The sequence below is a fragment of the Delphinapterus leucas genome, chromosome 15, assembly GCF_059928025.1.
Source record: "Delphinapterus leucas isolate spDelLeu-1000000601 "Yukka" chromosome 15, BTC_Dleu_Yukka2, whole genome shotgun sequence".
Taxonomy (NCBI): domain Eukaryota; kingdom Metazoa; phylum Chordata; class Mammalia; order Artiodactyla; family Monodontidae; genus Delphinapterus; species Delphinapterus leucas.
Genome location: NC_143143.1, coordinates 19,962,207 through 19,977,672, shown reverse-complemented (window position 1 = coordinate 19,977,672; position 15,466 = coordinate 19,962,207). Strand labels below are relative to the sequence as shown.

Genomic DNA, 15,466 nt, shown 5'->3' with positions numbered 1-15,466 from the left:
TGAGAATCAAAGCTATAAAAACATAAGCAAGTAAAAGGGTTAATTACTATTGGAGGGCAGTTTATTTGAAGCCAGCGACATAGGTTCAGGATGAATGGTGAAGAACAGATAAGAGCAATATGATGCTCTGTTGGCGTGGGGAAGAGTTTAGTACATTTCATGCCGTTTTTTAAAAAGCAGGCTAAAGTGATGAGCCTACATTTTTTAGAGTAAAAAGCATCCATCCGTCAATTCATCCAGCCATCCAGGACACAGACCAAAATGATACCATAATAAAGGCACTGGGGTGGTGGAATTACAAAGGGTCTTGTTGTTTTCTTTTTCTTGGTGCCTGTGAACAAGTTATTTGTTTCTGCATAAACGGATCAGTTGTCAGATCTTGGATCAAATCCTAGTCAGTTACTTAAGCTCTAAATCTATGCCTCATTGTAGAGCAGACTTCATAGAACTGTTGGATTAAATGAGGTCATGCTTGTAAAGCACTTATACAGTATTTGGCTAATAATAAGCACTTAATATATGCTACTCTTCATCCCTTTGACAACACTGAGTGCCTACTCTGTACTGGGACCTGGAAGTTCAGGGGTGGGCAAATCAGATGTGGCTTCAGCTCTCATAGAGCTTACAGTCTAGATGGGAATATAGACAATACAGATACGCAAAGAAATAAACATGTAATTGTAGATTGGGATATTCACGTATTTTATTTCCTGTGGAAGAAATGAACAGATTGCTCTGAGAGAGAATAACAGGAGGAGAAAGGGTGAATCTGCTTTACTTGGAGGTGATCCTCACCTTCTCTGAGGAGGTAGCATTTAACCTGAGATCTGGAAGAAAAGAAAACATTGCGTGTTGTTTTTAAATGAAGATCTTTTTAGAAATGAAACTTGCTATCAAGCGCAAAAGACCCCCTCTCTTGCCAGCTTCCTCCTTAATAGACACAGAGATCAAATATTCCTGATTGTAAGGGACCTTCATTATTAGGAAAGGAGGCTTTAATCTTTCCTTCTTTGCCAAAGCCCAGACCATGCAGAATGTTGTCTGACTCTGCTCCAGAGAAACACCTTGGTCCACAGACAACTTTTAAAAATGATCAAATGCGTGTGCCTGACATGGCTGACTGCTTCTGCCTGGGTGGGGTCCCTCCTGCGTTCTCCTGCTGCATAGAACCATAGGCATAAAAAGGATCCCGAATTTCACTGAATTTGCACATTAAAAACAGAGAGAGAGAGAGACTCCCTTGTCTTTAAGTCAGACCATATCGCTTGGGTATCTTTTCATTGTGACCTAGTCTCGGTTCGTTGTGACCCAGTCTCTGGTGTCTTGATGGAGGCTGGGCAGGAATCTCCCCTGTGCCATTGGCCTCATGTTATCAAACTTGATTAAGCAGTGAGAAGTATGGGGTGGACCTTTATCCTCTTCTCCAGCATCTTGCTCTGTCCCTGACCTCTTTTCACCTCCATTTCTTCCCTGGGCTCTTCCTTTCCCTCCTCCAAAGAAGGAGTGTCTTTCTTTCTGGTCCCACTCAACTTAGATGTCATCTCCTCGGAAAGTCTCCCTGGCCCTTCTCGCGTTCCTCACCTCTATGCTCAATGGCAGCACTGGTCACGTGGCCCCGTGCCATGGCCTGTGTGTGCACCTGTCCCTCTGCTAGACTATAAGCTCAATGATGGCAAGGATGGGGTCTGTCTTATGTGTCATCATATTTTTGGTGCCCAGCACACCGATGGACAGAAGATGCCCATTTAGATGACCTAAATATTAGCCTTTGTCATCATCCCCACATCTACACTAGGGCAGCCATTTGGGAGATCTTAGAGTTTTTAACTAAGATGAAGTACATTAAACAGCGCCAGGCAGATTTCGGCAATTTGGCTAAATATTCCCATTCCCTTTATTTCTATTTTCCCCCTTTCCTCCACTGTAATAGCTCCCTCATTTAAAAGAGCTTTTGTAGTTTTTGTCCTTATTATACACAAAAATAATACTACTTGACTATTATTTAAATTTTCAAAAACACAATAAGCATAAAAGATAGAAAAATCAAACAATCTGTAACTCTCCCAGTCTCTAGAAGCACATGTGTAATATGCCCGCAGGTAGTACATACACATTTATGTCTATAATTTATAGAATGGGAACATATCGTACACACTGTCATTAATTATATATAACTGTTATTTAATATTCTTCTACATCTTATTTTAATTTTTAAAAGCATTTTGCATGGCAATACATAAAACAGATGGATCATTATTTATTTAACTCTTTTCCCTGTTGGCCGAGAGTTGATTTAAATTTTTTTTTTTCCCTCTAACAATTCTTTGATGAACATCCTGTATCTTGATGGGATAAACCCAGGGGTATAGATAGAGCAGGAGTCCAGGAAAAGCTCCTGGAGGAAGTGTCTGGAGACAGAGAAGGACGCGTAGACAATGATGGGGAACAGGGTGGGAGGCAAGTGTTCCCGGCAGAAGAGACAGCCTGTGCTAAGGCTCGGAGGTGAGAGTGCATGAGGGTTCTAGGAGCTGGGAGGATGTCAGGACAGCTGGTGGGTGTGTTGTGGTGGGAGGAGTTGGGCTGCGGGACCGTGGGCAGCGAAGAGGCTGTTGACCAGGTGACCAGGGCCGAGTCCTAAACAGCCTGTAAGCCATGCTGAGGAGTGTGGCTTCGGGCAGTGGGGCGCCATCGCAGACTAGAGCAGGGAAGTGACATATCCAGGTTGGCGTCTCTGAAAGATCCCTGTGGTTGCTGTGACCGAGCCAACTCCACATTAGACAGCCAGACTTGGAGGTGTTATTAGCACAATGAAGCAGAAATTAGAAAGAAGATTAGAAAAAGAAAAGAAGAGCTCACATGTAACGGCTCACAGATAAGCTTTTCAAACGGTCTTGTCTCTTAAATTCGGGGGCACAAGGAAACAAGTCACAATCCTCACTCCCCTCTCCAACCTGGGAAGAGGTTCCCTGTGATTTTAAATAACCTAGCTGGCTTTGGCCCCCATTCCTGTTCCAGGAGCCCCAGTGATGACAAGGGGGTTGGATTTTCTTCTCGCCACTGAGTGAGGCTGAAGCATCCACCCAAGACAGCCAGAGAAGCAGGTGTGGTCCACGCTGCGTTTGCAATTAGATCCCAGCCGCTGAGCTGCCCATTCTCCAAGGACACAGCGGGCGCAGAGCTGATCAGGGCCGTGCCTCCCAAGGGCTGACGTCTCCATTTAGGGAGCGCTCCTGAAGCTAATGGGCAGTGACAGCTCCATTTGAAAAACACGGAAACACTTAGGGAGGCTGTGATCTGCCAGCCTCGTAAGCTGCTTATTAGCAAGGAAATCACGCTCCCGCTGTATTGTGCCCCCTTGGTTAACCCCTGTTCCTGCATCTCCTCTCTGCTATCTCACTTAAAGATTTCATTGTTCTCCAGGCAGTGGGGGGAGTGATGGGAGAGGAGGCTGCGGAGCTTCCAGAAGCTGTTTCTCTGTCTCCCATCACAGCCCCTGGGGAGGCCCCGGCAGAACAACAGCCTTCTGTTGGGAATAGGAAATGGATGGTTTTTAAAGAAAAATGGCCCCTGAAGACTCTCTGTGTCTCAGTTAACAGGCATCCTGCACTGGCTGGCTGAGGTCCCAACACCCAGAAACACCCGCCGGGCTGCCTCGTAACACGCCTTCCCACTCCTCCATCCCTGCCACAAATACCTCTTTGTTTTTTCCAGCTCCATCCCTTCTGCTCCACCCTCTTTTCCACAGCCCCATCCACCATCTCTCTCCTCTGGATGATCGCAACCATCTTCTACCCTCCCCGCCGCCTCTGCCATCAGTCTAGCGCTGCTTCCTTTTCAGTCCCCACACCGCAGCAAGGGGACTCCCTCCTTGACCCTTGACTCCTCCACTGGACTCTCCAATTTATCATGAATGAAACCAAGTGCTCCATGTCTTCCAACAAACATGCTTTACCCCTCGTGTCCCCCACTCACCAAGTAACTCAGACCACAAGTCCTCTCATACCCCATGTCCGAGATCCATCAGCAAATCATGTCAACTCTAAATTCAAAGTAGACCCCCCACAAACAAACGCATCTTCCCATCTCCCCCACTGTCATCTTCCTCCTGGCCACCATCATCTCTTGCCTGGATTATGCAACAGCCTCCTGACTGGTCTCACTTTTTCCACCTTTTCCCCTTGTCCACCCATCGGTCTATTTTGGACACGGCCCCAATGATGCTGCTTAAATATAAGTCAGAATTGTCCCCAGGGCACAAAAGAGGAAACTGAGACTTGAAGGGACTTGGCCAGAGTTGCACAACTAGCGGTCAGTGATGGCAGGATTCGAACCCATGTCTGCAGGTGCGGGGGCTTCCTTCTCTCCCAATAGGAAGGGGGCAGGAGCTGAGGCTCTCTGAGAACTCGGTCTCCTGCACACATATCCAATACCTCTGCTTCCCTTGATCGTAAGCTTGAAAGAGGAGCTTGTACTGCTTGGCTTTTCAGCTTATCTTCCCTCTTCCAAGGACTGAAGTTCGGCGGCAGCCCTGCATTTTCTCATCAGTCTCCTCCCAATTACCAAATGCCATGGCCCGTTTTCAGTAACTTTTCCTGCTTGACCTCTTGGAGATATTTCAGCTGTATCAGTGCCCTCTCCCTGGATTCCTCTCCATCCTCAGCTTGTCTGCTGCAGCTCTCTTCTGATTCTCTTCTTACCGCTTTAAGTGTTAGGGGCAATATTCCCTTTGGCAAATGACAATCAGATACCTACCTCACAGGGTGGTTATGTGAATTAAAAAGCTAATGTATGCAACACACTTAGCAAATGTCAGTTGTCTAGAAAGTGCTCAGTGGTTTTAATTACTATTGTTATTATCTTTTTTTCTACCCTCCATAGTCTGTCCTTTAAAAAAACATTTTCAAGAGCTCTCTCCTGAGCTCCAGAACCCATACTTCTGACTACCCCAGATCATCTCCGAGAATCTCAGTGGCCCCTCAAAGTCATCATGTCCAAAACGGAAATAGTCATCTTTCTGAATTCTCCCGCATTCTTTGTCTTGGTGATTGATATAAGAATATTCTCTGTCATTCAAACCAGAGACCTCATGATCCCCATCCTTGGCTTCTCCCCCCCTGCCCCCCACCCCTACCCCACTCCATGCGGTCAGTCACCAGCTAACGACCATTCTTGCAACATGGCGCCGGGAGATTGGCTCTGACATCAGACAGACGTAGCTCACGCGGCAGCTCTCCTGTTCATTAGCAGCGGGACACTGAACAAATTACATCACCTCCTTGGCCTCAGTCTCCTTATCTGTACAATAGGGATGACAGTAGTACCCACTTCATAGGCTCATTGGGAGGATGAAATAAGGTAATACAAGGAAAGAGCATTCCAGGGTGCCCGGAACATAGCAAATGCATAATAAATATTAACTGTCATAATTATTATTATTACTACTGCTGCTACTATGCTATTAGGCTGTGGTTGCCTCCTGTGGTTGCTGAAACACTTAGAGATTTCATGTAAATGGGTTTGCTGGTGAAGAACAAAGAAGGCCAGATTTACTGACTCATCGCTTCTCGTTAGATGAGAACTGGCGTATGCACATGTGTGCACTCACGCATGAGTGTACACATGTACATACACACACATATGTTATCACTCTGCCTCAGACCAGGACCTTGTCATAGACAGGGACAGCAGGATGAGTGAGAAATGGCGATGGTTTTCCCTCCAGAGCCGGATTGCCTCACCAAAGCACTGGGTTGGGTTTCATCCCACACCCTTTGTTCCCACCTGGAGGGAGAATGGCTGAGTTTACCTCCTGGCACCTTGTAATTAAGGGTCGGTGACTTATCACGCCTAGTGGTCGCCCAGCCATCGCAGGCACCAAATCCAGGTCTTGATCTCTTTCTCCACTGACTGGAGTTTGTAACAAACTCCTGTATCTGTGGAGCTGGAAAACATCTCCAGAGATGACTGAGAGCCAGAGGACAGCGCTTTGAGGGACCCGCTGCTTAGCACTGGGATCTCCAAGGTGATGTATAAATGTGTCATTACTTTGCATCTTGTGCCCAAGAGGTATCTCAGGCACCTTAATCACATCTTCAAAATGAGCTTGGCTGACTCCTTGGGGTGGGGTTGGGAGAACATGCCACATGCCACCAGCCCCACCATCCCATGCCTTTGCCATCCAGCTCCTGACTGCCCAGAAGGATACCAGAGGCAGCTCACGAGCTACAGGAACTGAAGGTTGGGAGGCCAGCATCATGTGCCAATCAACGGTCGTGAAAATTTTGCATTTTATGTTGCTCTCATTTCTGATCATCAAAACAACCTCTCTGAGGTAGTGAAAGGGAAGGGTTTGGAGAAAACCTCACCCAGTTTTATTTTGTTCTGTTTTGTTTTGGTTGTTTTTTTTTTTTCCCACCCACCACAAATTCTTCTCTTCCCCTCTCATAGTGTGGGCGAAATGCTGAAAACTTCGACCGATTTTTCACCCGCCATCCACCAGTCCTAACACCTCCTGACCAGGAAGTCATCAGGAATATTGACCAATCAGAATTCGAAGGATTTTCCTTTGTTAACTCTGAATTTTTAAAACCTGAAGTCAAGAGCTAAGTAGATGTGTAGATTTCCGTCCTTCATTTCATTCAAGCTCAACGGCTATTGTGGTGACATTTTTTTTTTTAATTGCAAAGTTGCATCCATGTTTTATTTGCTGATGAAACTAGAGTGACCATGTTTCAGGACCCAAATGTCCTCAGGTAGTTTGGAGCATCTCTGTGAGATGGGATTATGCAGATGGCATGTTGAAAATGTGGCTGCATAATTAGCACATTATCAAAGTCCTTTTAGCACTTATTTTCCCCAGCACGTCAGCGAAGCAGATCCAGTGGGGACAGAACATGCCTGCTTTCTTTCCTTTTTTCCTGCACTGCCATTTTCACACATTTTCCAATCCCTACCATCTCCAATCTAGATTTTTCCTGCCAAACGAGTGGATGATCGGATGCTAGCAGTACTCTTCCACTTCTGGACTTGGAGCTTGGCTTGTATCCATGTAGGTGGTTGCTTTGACTTAGAGGGAGTTTCCTCCATTCTGCCTGGTTTGGAGGCACTGGGAGCTTTGAAAAGAACATGCTAAAAATAAAATTTTATTTGTTATTTTTTAAAACTCAAAGTTCAGAAGATTATCTAAGCCCTTTTAAAATTCTAAGAGTGTGCCTTGAGACAGTTTCAGTCTAAGGGCACCTCAAGGAGTCATAAGGCAACCAGCTTGGGTGCTACCTCAACGCTGTAAGCTCTGATTCCCTGTGTCCCCAATCACCTTCATCCCCAAACTACTTGAAAAGGACATTTGGACCCACTCCCTGAAAAGACATGGTCACTTTAGCAAGGTCCTGAAGGGCCATGGTTTTACATTACATTTCAAAGTTTATTTGCTTTGGGGTTTTATTTCCGTTGTTGTCCAAATGCAAAAAAAAAAAAAAATTACTCTTGTTACACATGCTTTGAAATACGTGTCCAAATGTTATTAACCACAATGACCTGCTTTGATTTACCAAGAAGACGGCTCTGGAGCCTGGCAGACCCGTGCCTGCGTGGATGGGATTTGTCTAGGTTTGTTGTTGGCTTCGGAAAGCTAATTAAGTGCTCTGAGAAAGACCATTTCGTGAAAGCATAGACAGTTGTATTCCTCACTTTGATGTTGTTTTGCAAGATGTTTGTGGAAATGTTCGTACCTGGATGTCTGTTATGTGCCATTTTTCTTCTAGCATCGAGATACAATAAAAAAAAGCAAGAAAGAAGAAATACTATTTCAAGGAAAACGGCTCTCTTTGAAAAACATGGACCCAAACTACAAAATGGGGCCTCCTGAGGCTTCACGACAGAAAAAAACTAAACCCAGAACTTAACCTTGGCCCCAGTGTTTAGCCGGTCAGAGAGGCTGGGACTGTGGACCATTCAGGGACTCCTGGGGGCCTGTGATGGGGTGAGGTGAGCTGGCGAGGGGGGCCTCCAGCAATATCGGAGCTCAAGGCCCACATTCCCACCAGAGGCAAGTTTAGGGTCCAGCTAGGAGCCGGGCTGGGGCTCTTGATTTTCTTGTCAAAATTGCTACTCCTCCCAGCTCACACTCAACCTTTCTAGCAAGTAGGTTTATGAGCCCCCAGAAGCCCAAGGAAACCCCCTGGGTGGAAGAAATCCCATTTCCATCTGAGCAGACGAGGACAGCAGGTGGTCCCCCATCCCTGCCTCCTGTCCCCTGCTGTCCTCAGGCAGCCCTAAAGACAACTCTTGTCACAAGTCCAGTGATTTCTGGAAGTGCCAGGGCTTCTAAGAGACCATCAAGGGAACTTGAAAAACTTGACAAATGTCCTTGAAGTGAGACTTCTCATCTTTAAAAAAAAACATGATTTGATCTCCACTTCGGCAAAGCCCCCTGCGGTTCACTGCTTTCTGCCCGCTCTCGTCTCCCTGCTGTGGGCTTTGGGACCAGCCCTGCTGCCGCCGTGGTGGTAGCAATCTGGACGTCAGGGGAAGCACACATGAAGTCCTGGCTGACAAGCTCAGGTGGCGAGAGAAGGAGGGAAATCGGGGCACAACCTCATTTTATTGTTGGGAAACCAGCATCTGGAGGGAGGAAGTGACTTGCCCAATGTCAGCCAGCTGGGATGCAAACCCGGTTTCCTGATTCTCGGTGCGGGCCTCTTTCTGCTCTGTGACTACCATCTCTGAGCTGTGCCCACCAACAGACAAGTTATTTGAGGTCCTTCACCTGGCTGTTGGGTCACCAGTCCGTTCCTTGGATATGCTCTCAGGAAGATTAAAAATGATGGAGAAACATTGGCCCATCAATAAAAGATTACAGACAACTTTAGAGAACAACGTAGGATGGATGGATGGATCGATAGAACTAGATAGATAGAGATAAATAGAATATACTCTGTGTGTGTGTATACACACACACACACACACACACACACTGCACTCTACATTTTCCAGATTGCTGCCATTATTTTTCAAAAGTTTAATAGTTTGCAGAACTATTTAAGTTTAATATTGCAGAACTCGAGCCAAAGTCTCTGTTCCCCTAACACACCGAGCTGAGGGTTGGTCAGGGAAGCCTTCTGTGAAAGAGAGGGATCATTAGTCAGAATTCCTGCAGTTGCCTTTTCTATCAACATTTCAAGTGCAGAGGAGACTGAGAAACAGAGCTTTCGACATGTGTAATCCCAGGGGAATACTTTGCAAAGGTATCCGAGAAGAAAGTTTTTGAATTTATTTTTGCGACCGTCCATGTATTCCACCCTCCATTCATTCACCCAACCAGCATTTATTGAGCACCGACTCTGTGCCAGGCTCTATTGTGGGTGCCAGGAGCGTGGTGGGGAACCATGAAGATGCAGTCCAAGAAGGCAGTCATTAAACAAGTAATTAAAAGCATGATGTAATCTAGAGATAACTAGTCTCCGGGTTAATCAGGGAAGGCTTCTTTTAAGAAAGAAGAAGTCATCAAAAGTCTATGGGGCTCTGCTTTCTCTCTGGGGATCACATTTGAGGCTACAGGAGGAGATGCAGCAGTGCTCTCTTGACCCAGATTTGTGGGACAATCGTATAGTGCAATGGTGGGGAAAGAGAGGCAGGAGGGTAACTGGGGTGAGTTTCCCTCCAGAAGACCAAAGGCACAGTCTCCATACTTGAACAGCTCACAGAATCACCAAGATTGGAGCAGAGACACCTGTATGGAGATGCTTGTATGGAGAGAGGGAACTGGTTTCAGAGCTCGGTTCCGAGTCCTGAATCTCACCTTTGGGGTTCATCACTCAGATTCCTGCAGGCATTACCCTTTCTGGCCCTCAGGGAGACACTGCCCCTGGCTTAACACCACCTGGTTCTTCTAGATGAGACAGGCTGATACTTTCCAAAAGAACTTAAATCAGAGGAGAAGTTTTTAAAAAGAGACTAAAAAGATAATCCAAAGGAACCAAAACACAGTCCAGGTCAGCCATGGCTAGTTGTCTACCAGGATCTTAGAATCCCTCTTTTCATTTCTTGGACTTCTCACTAACCTGCTTCTCTTCTAAGAAAGCACAGGGCCATGGTCACAGTGACCTTCTTGGGGAATTAATAGGAGGCCAGTGGAATCAGTAACCCTCCTTGAAGGAGTGAAACTATTCTCATGTGGCTTCAGATACTATCAACCCAGAAAGGAATTGTCCCAACAGAGAGGCCCATTCTTTCCCAATTGCTAGGGTAAAATTCAGGGATATTTTCTATGAGGATCTGCCCATAATGGCCAGTCCTATTTACACCATGTGAACGATGGAAGCATGAGTCATCACCAGAACAACACATGGGGAAGGGCCTTCAATATTGGGGCTGGTGGGAAGGGAACCTCTTCTGGATGCCCACAGGCAGGGAAGGCCACGGCGGGGGAACCTGAAAGGAGACAGCTGCCTGCTTCTAGCCCCAGATATACCCAGGGCCCACACCCAGCCCTGGAGCTCTCAGATCTCGAAGGAACTTAACACGGTTCTGTCCATATTGGGGCTCACAATGGACAGGGGCCCATGTGAGAGACCCGTAGGATCAATGGGAACAAATTCCATTGTTTTGCTATAGAGTATGATCTCTAGCCCCGGGGGCAACTGTAAGTTGGAGAAAGCAAAGAGGCTCATCTTTCATAAAGTCTTCATTCATTGACTCATTCACTCAACAAATAATTGTGGAAGGCCTGCCATGTGCCAAGTCTTGGCACTGGAAATATACAGACAAGGACCTTGCCCTCCTGGAAAGAGGCAATAAATAATAACAACAGTTCCTGGCAGCAGCAAGTGCAATGAAGACAATTAAAAAGATGCTAAAGTATGACTTCTGGGGTCCAGAGAGGGATGCATAGGCAATATTAAAGGAAAAGATGGCGTGGAATTCAAGCTTTTCTCTGAACACAGCAAATAACACATTCAGTGCCTGGGACAACACAAGACAGGCTGACAGCAGGCAGGACCAGACAAAGCAGAATAGGTGGGGCATGGTAAGAGACGGTCCACTGTCCAGAAAACAGCTCTGCCGGTATCTTCAGCCCGCTCCCCTCTGGCCACACTTACTGAAGTGCCTTCTTCATGTCCCCCTCACCCCTACACCCCTACACATACACCAGAAGAGTAATTGGGGCACTTCTTAGGGACATTTTACCTGTCTCAGGGGAGCAACCAAAAAGAAGGCATTCTTGCGAGAAGTATTTTGCAAAGGGAAATGAATCCAGTAATGAGAAATCCTTGTCAGTCAGTACCCTTTAGGGGTTAAACCTAAAGCATGGATGGCCATTGACCAAATTCTAGCAAATCAGTCAGTCCTCACCGACCCTCCCCTCTTTACAATCTGACACCACTCTGGCTTCAGCCAGGTAACCTGCCCGGTACCTGTGAAACCCATACGTTATCCTTGGTTGTCCTGCAATAAACCAGCCATCAAGCTTTCCCCCCAGACAGAGAGGCTGAGATGAAGCAGAATTAGGTGCGATGTGGTTGGGTAAAAATCACTACCCCACTGTGCAAGCTTGGGCAAGTCACTTTACTTTCCTGTGCCTCAGTTTTCTCATATGTCAAAGCACCAGGGGCGAGGACCTCTGCCTGCCCCTAGGTGGGTGGTAAGGATGGGAAGATCATAGGCTGATAGGGACCCTGGAGAGGTGAGAGCATCACCCAGATGTGGGCTCTTGTTATGAACCCACGCTCTGACATTCCCTGGTGAAACTTGCCCCAAACTGCAGTTAGTAAACTGGGATTGATGCCCACCCCCCCCCCAAAAAAAAAAGAAAATGCCAGACTAACTAGGAGAATAGAATGTTTTAAAGCTGCCCTTCCAGACTAGGAGTTTGTTGACTAGATCCATTGCTGTAAACATCCTTGGAAGAAACTCTGGCTGTTGAAGACCCAAATTCTAGTCTGTGGGTGGATTTCTGAGCATCCCTTCAAAGCCTAGATCGCATCAGGGAATGTGGGGTGGATAGTGATCTGTTCCTTTCATTGAGCAGTGATCTGATGTCCCCATTTTGCCACTCTGCCTTCTGGGGAGCTGAGTGGTCATGTGGCTCTGCTCCTCTTTAAAGAAAGAAGCCTCCTAGCCACAGGGGGCGCTCTTGGATCATGTCCTCCTGGACTCTCTACTGCATGACTAATTCTATGACATCATACCTGGTCAGAGGAAGTTTCCAACTCAATTCATCTCAAAGCCAAGGAAAACAACACACACACACACACACACACACACACACACACCTCACTTTCTGGCAATCCTTAAAGAAAGTCAAGGTCTCATTTCCTTTCTTAGAAAATTTCCACCAAGTTTTCTCTCCTGAAGCCAACATACAATGTGAAAGCTAGGGGATAGTATTGCAATGCCGCTGCTAAACCCTGTCAGCACAGGGCTCCTCCTGACTCTGCCCATGAGACGTCATCAGCTTCCCAATAACTGGCACGTCTTGGTCACGTTTCCTTCTTCTTATGCTGTGTTAATGTGTTTGCTTTCCGTTTGGCAGAGAGACAAGCGAGACGCCTCCAATTTCGACAAAGAGTTCACCAGACAGCCTGTGGAACTCACGCCTACTGATAAACTCTTCATCATGAACTTGGACCAAAATGAATTTGCTGGCTTCTCCTATACTAACCCAGAGTTTGTCATTAATGTGTAGGTGAATGCAAACTCCATTGTAAGCCTGGAGTATAAGACTTCAGGGCAAGTGTATGTATCTATTCTAGTCTTCCAGGATTCATGGTGCATATGCTGGCATTCCACACGTGGAGAGCTTGTCCTAGAGGGCTTTTCTTTGTATGTGTAGCTTGCTAGTTTGTTTTCTACATCTGAAAATGTTTAGTTTAGAGTAAGCGCTTTATCCAATTGTAGAGGTACAACTTTCCAAACTGCCAGAAACTCATCAAATGAACAGACGATATCAGAACTACTATGTCTGATACCAAAATGCTTCAGCATTTGTAATTTTTAAAGTCAGAAGCTAATGTTCATGGTAAAAGTTTTTACAGTTATTCTATGATATCCCCCTTGAATGCTAAGCATGACTGGTATTTTTAAATTGTGAGTAAGCTTTGCAGTTACTGTGAACTATTGTCTCTTGGAGGAAATTTTTTGTTTAAGAATTGATATGATTAAACTGAGTTAATATATGCAAACTCTTGTTTACATGTCTGCTTTCTGTTTTTTGGGTTTTTTTTTGCGTTACGCGGGCCTCTCACTGTTGTGGCCTCTCCCATTGCGGAGCACAGGCTCCGGACGCGCAGGCTCAGCGGCCATGGCTCACGGGCCCAGCCGCTCCGCGGCATGTGGGATCTTCCCGGACCGGGGCACGAACCCGTGTCCCCTGCATCAGCAGGCGGACTCTCAACCACTGCGCCACCAGGGAAGCCCTGCATGTCTGCTTTTAAATAGAGTCTGGCGCAGGGGTTACAAACTGGAGAGCCATAGGCTGATGCGTAAATGAATTTCGTTTCACTTGCACAGAATTTCATTTAATTGAAATCATTGTCAACATTAAAAAATGGAAGTTTTATGTAAATTTCTAGACTTTCAGATTCACTTTTAAAAAAAATCAGAAGACTGGTAGCATTGGGCCTACATTTCCATGTGGAAATAATTCAACAGAACTGAAAAATGGCTATCTCCTTTAAAAGCAGTGCATCCTCTTATTTTACCACAGTCTCTACCACCCCCTATTGTACTATGCTCTCATCCACTTCTCTGGATTCTCTAACCATTTGAGATTGAGACCTCTGTCATTTGCAAGTCACAGACTTAATGACCTTCATATTTTCCTGTGCCCGTAATCAGGGTATCTGCTCAGTCATCCATTTGAGTGGTTTGTGTGTATTAAATCCTCAAGCACAAAGTACAGGACATAATTTCATGGCTGCCATGGCAAAAGTCAGCAAGGAGACTGGAGTCAGGACAGAAAGAACCCTTCCGTGAGGATATCACTCATATTTGTAAAACTACTTACCTTTTACTATTTTCTCCTAACTTAGTATCTGCAACAGACAAAACAAAACAAACAGGGGTTTGCCCTTTTCTCAACAGCCATACTTGTCCAAGGAGGTCAGAAGAGGAAGGGAAAATAAGGGAGATCACTGTTAAAAGCTGTTGGCATGATAAGGAGCCCCATTCTCTCTGAGGTCAGAGTGTCACGTTACTGAATCACTGGGTGTGAGCCTGACACCTTCTCTGAATGAAATTGTGCTTCTCTTTTCTTTTTGAAAGATGTAGTAGTCCAATCGGTAACACATGGCTTTGTAGCTGCTAATGCCATAGGGTAGCAGAAAAGAGCAATTCTGTCACACCAAGTACATCATGACTCCACAGAATTTTTTCATCTCCTCCCTCCTTGGAAGACCCCCAGGAAATGGGCACTGGGCAGATTGAAGCCGCTGGTCTTAGTGCACCCTGCAGAATTTTAGCAACTCTGCCAGTTAAGATTGGGTAAAGCCAACTTAAAAGAAGAAACTGTGTATTCAACGCATCACAGTTAGAAAACAAAAATACGTGAATTTCTTTAGATGTGTCATGGCACGTTCCATTTAAGATGATATTAGAAAAGAGGTTGCTATTGTTACTTCTGATTCCTCCCTTTTTCATGCCAACTCCACATATTTTCTCCCTCTGCTGGATATAAACCAGTTTCATTTCGTAAATATTGAGCACCGGCTCTGAGCCAGGCATAGTTCTGGGCGCTGGGCATATAGAGACCAACAAGGCAATCCAGGACTTTCTACTCATAGGCACAAAAAGACTGCAGAAGTCCCAGCCACTTATCTTCCTGGGATCATGTCCAGTGAGACAGAGTGGGAGCTCCTGTAAGAGCCCTGTAGTTTCCTCTGACTGGCTCAGCCTGGTCCCATGTGCATCCCTGAACCAAGCACTGTATCTGGGGTGGAGAGGAATGGTGGGTGAGGCACTTTGATTGGCCAGACCTAAGTTGTACTGATTATCTACTGCTGTGTAACAAATTATTCTAAAACTTTGAAACAGCAAATATTTATTACCTCTCAGTGTCTGTGGGCAGGAGTCTGGGTGGTGTGGCTTCATTGGTTTAATGCCTCTCATAAGGCTGCAATCAGGCTGTTGGCCAGGGTTGCAGTCACACATGAAGGCTCGACTGGGGGAGATGGGATTCACTTCAAGTTTAATCACATGGTGTTGGCAGCCTCAGTTGCTAGCAAGATAGGTATCTCCATAGAACTGTCTTTGGACACGGCTTCCCTGGGGGGAAATGAATCAAGTGAGAGTGTCTAATCTGGAAGCCATATAATCTCAGTAGTAACCCAGTCTCAGAAGTGACATCCCATCATATTACTGTTTTCTGTTCTTTAGAAGCAAGTCAGTAAATCTAGCCCATACTCAAAGGGAGGGAATTATACAAGGGGAGAGTTCCGGGAAGTGGGGGCCTCTAGGTGTCATCTTGGAG

At 46.0% G+C, this 15,466-nt stretch overlaps 1 protein-coding gene across 3 annotated transcripts in view; it reads left to right on the top strand.

The window, feature by feature from the left end:
• PRKCB (protein kinase C beta) overlaps window positions 1-13,181 on the top strand; it is a 312,172-nt gene extending 298,991 nt beyond the window's left edge. The window contains exons 17-18 of one of the 3 annotated variants that reach the window (XM_022588513.3): window positions 6,183-6,331; window positions 6,448-6,612. In XM_022588513.3, the coding sequence (XP_022444221.1) occupies window positions 6,183-6,331; window positions 6,448-6,505 (207 nt within the window). In that variant the 3' untranslated portion in view covers window positions 6,506-6,612. Of the gene's footprint in view, window positions 1-6,182; window positions 6,332-6,447; window positions 9,929-12,532 lie in introns of those variants that run through there. The other 2 variants (XM_022588515.3, XM_022588514.3) reach the window with 2 other exon arrangements.
• The last annotated feature ends 2,285 nt before the right edge of the window (window positions 13,182-15,466 follow it).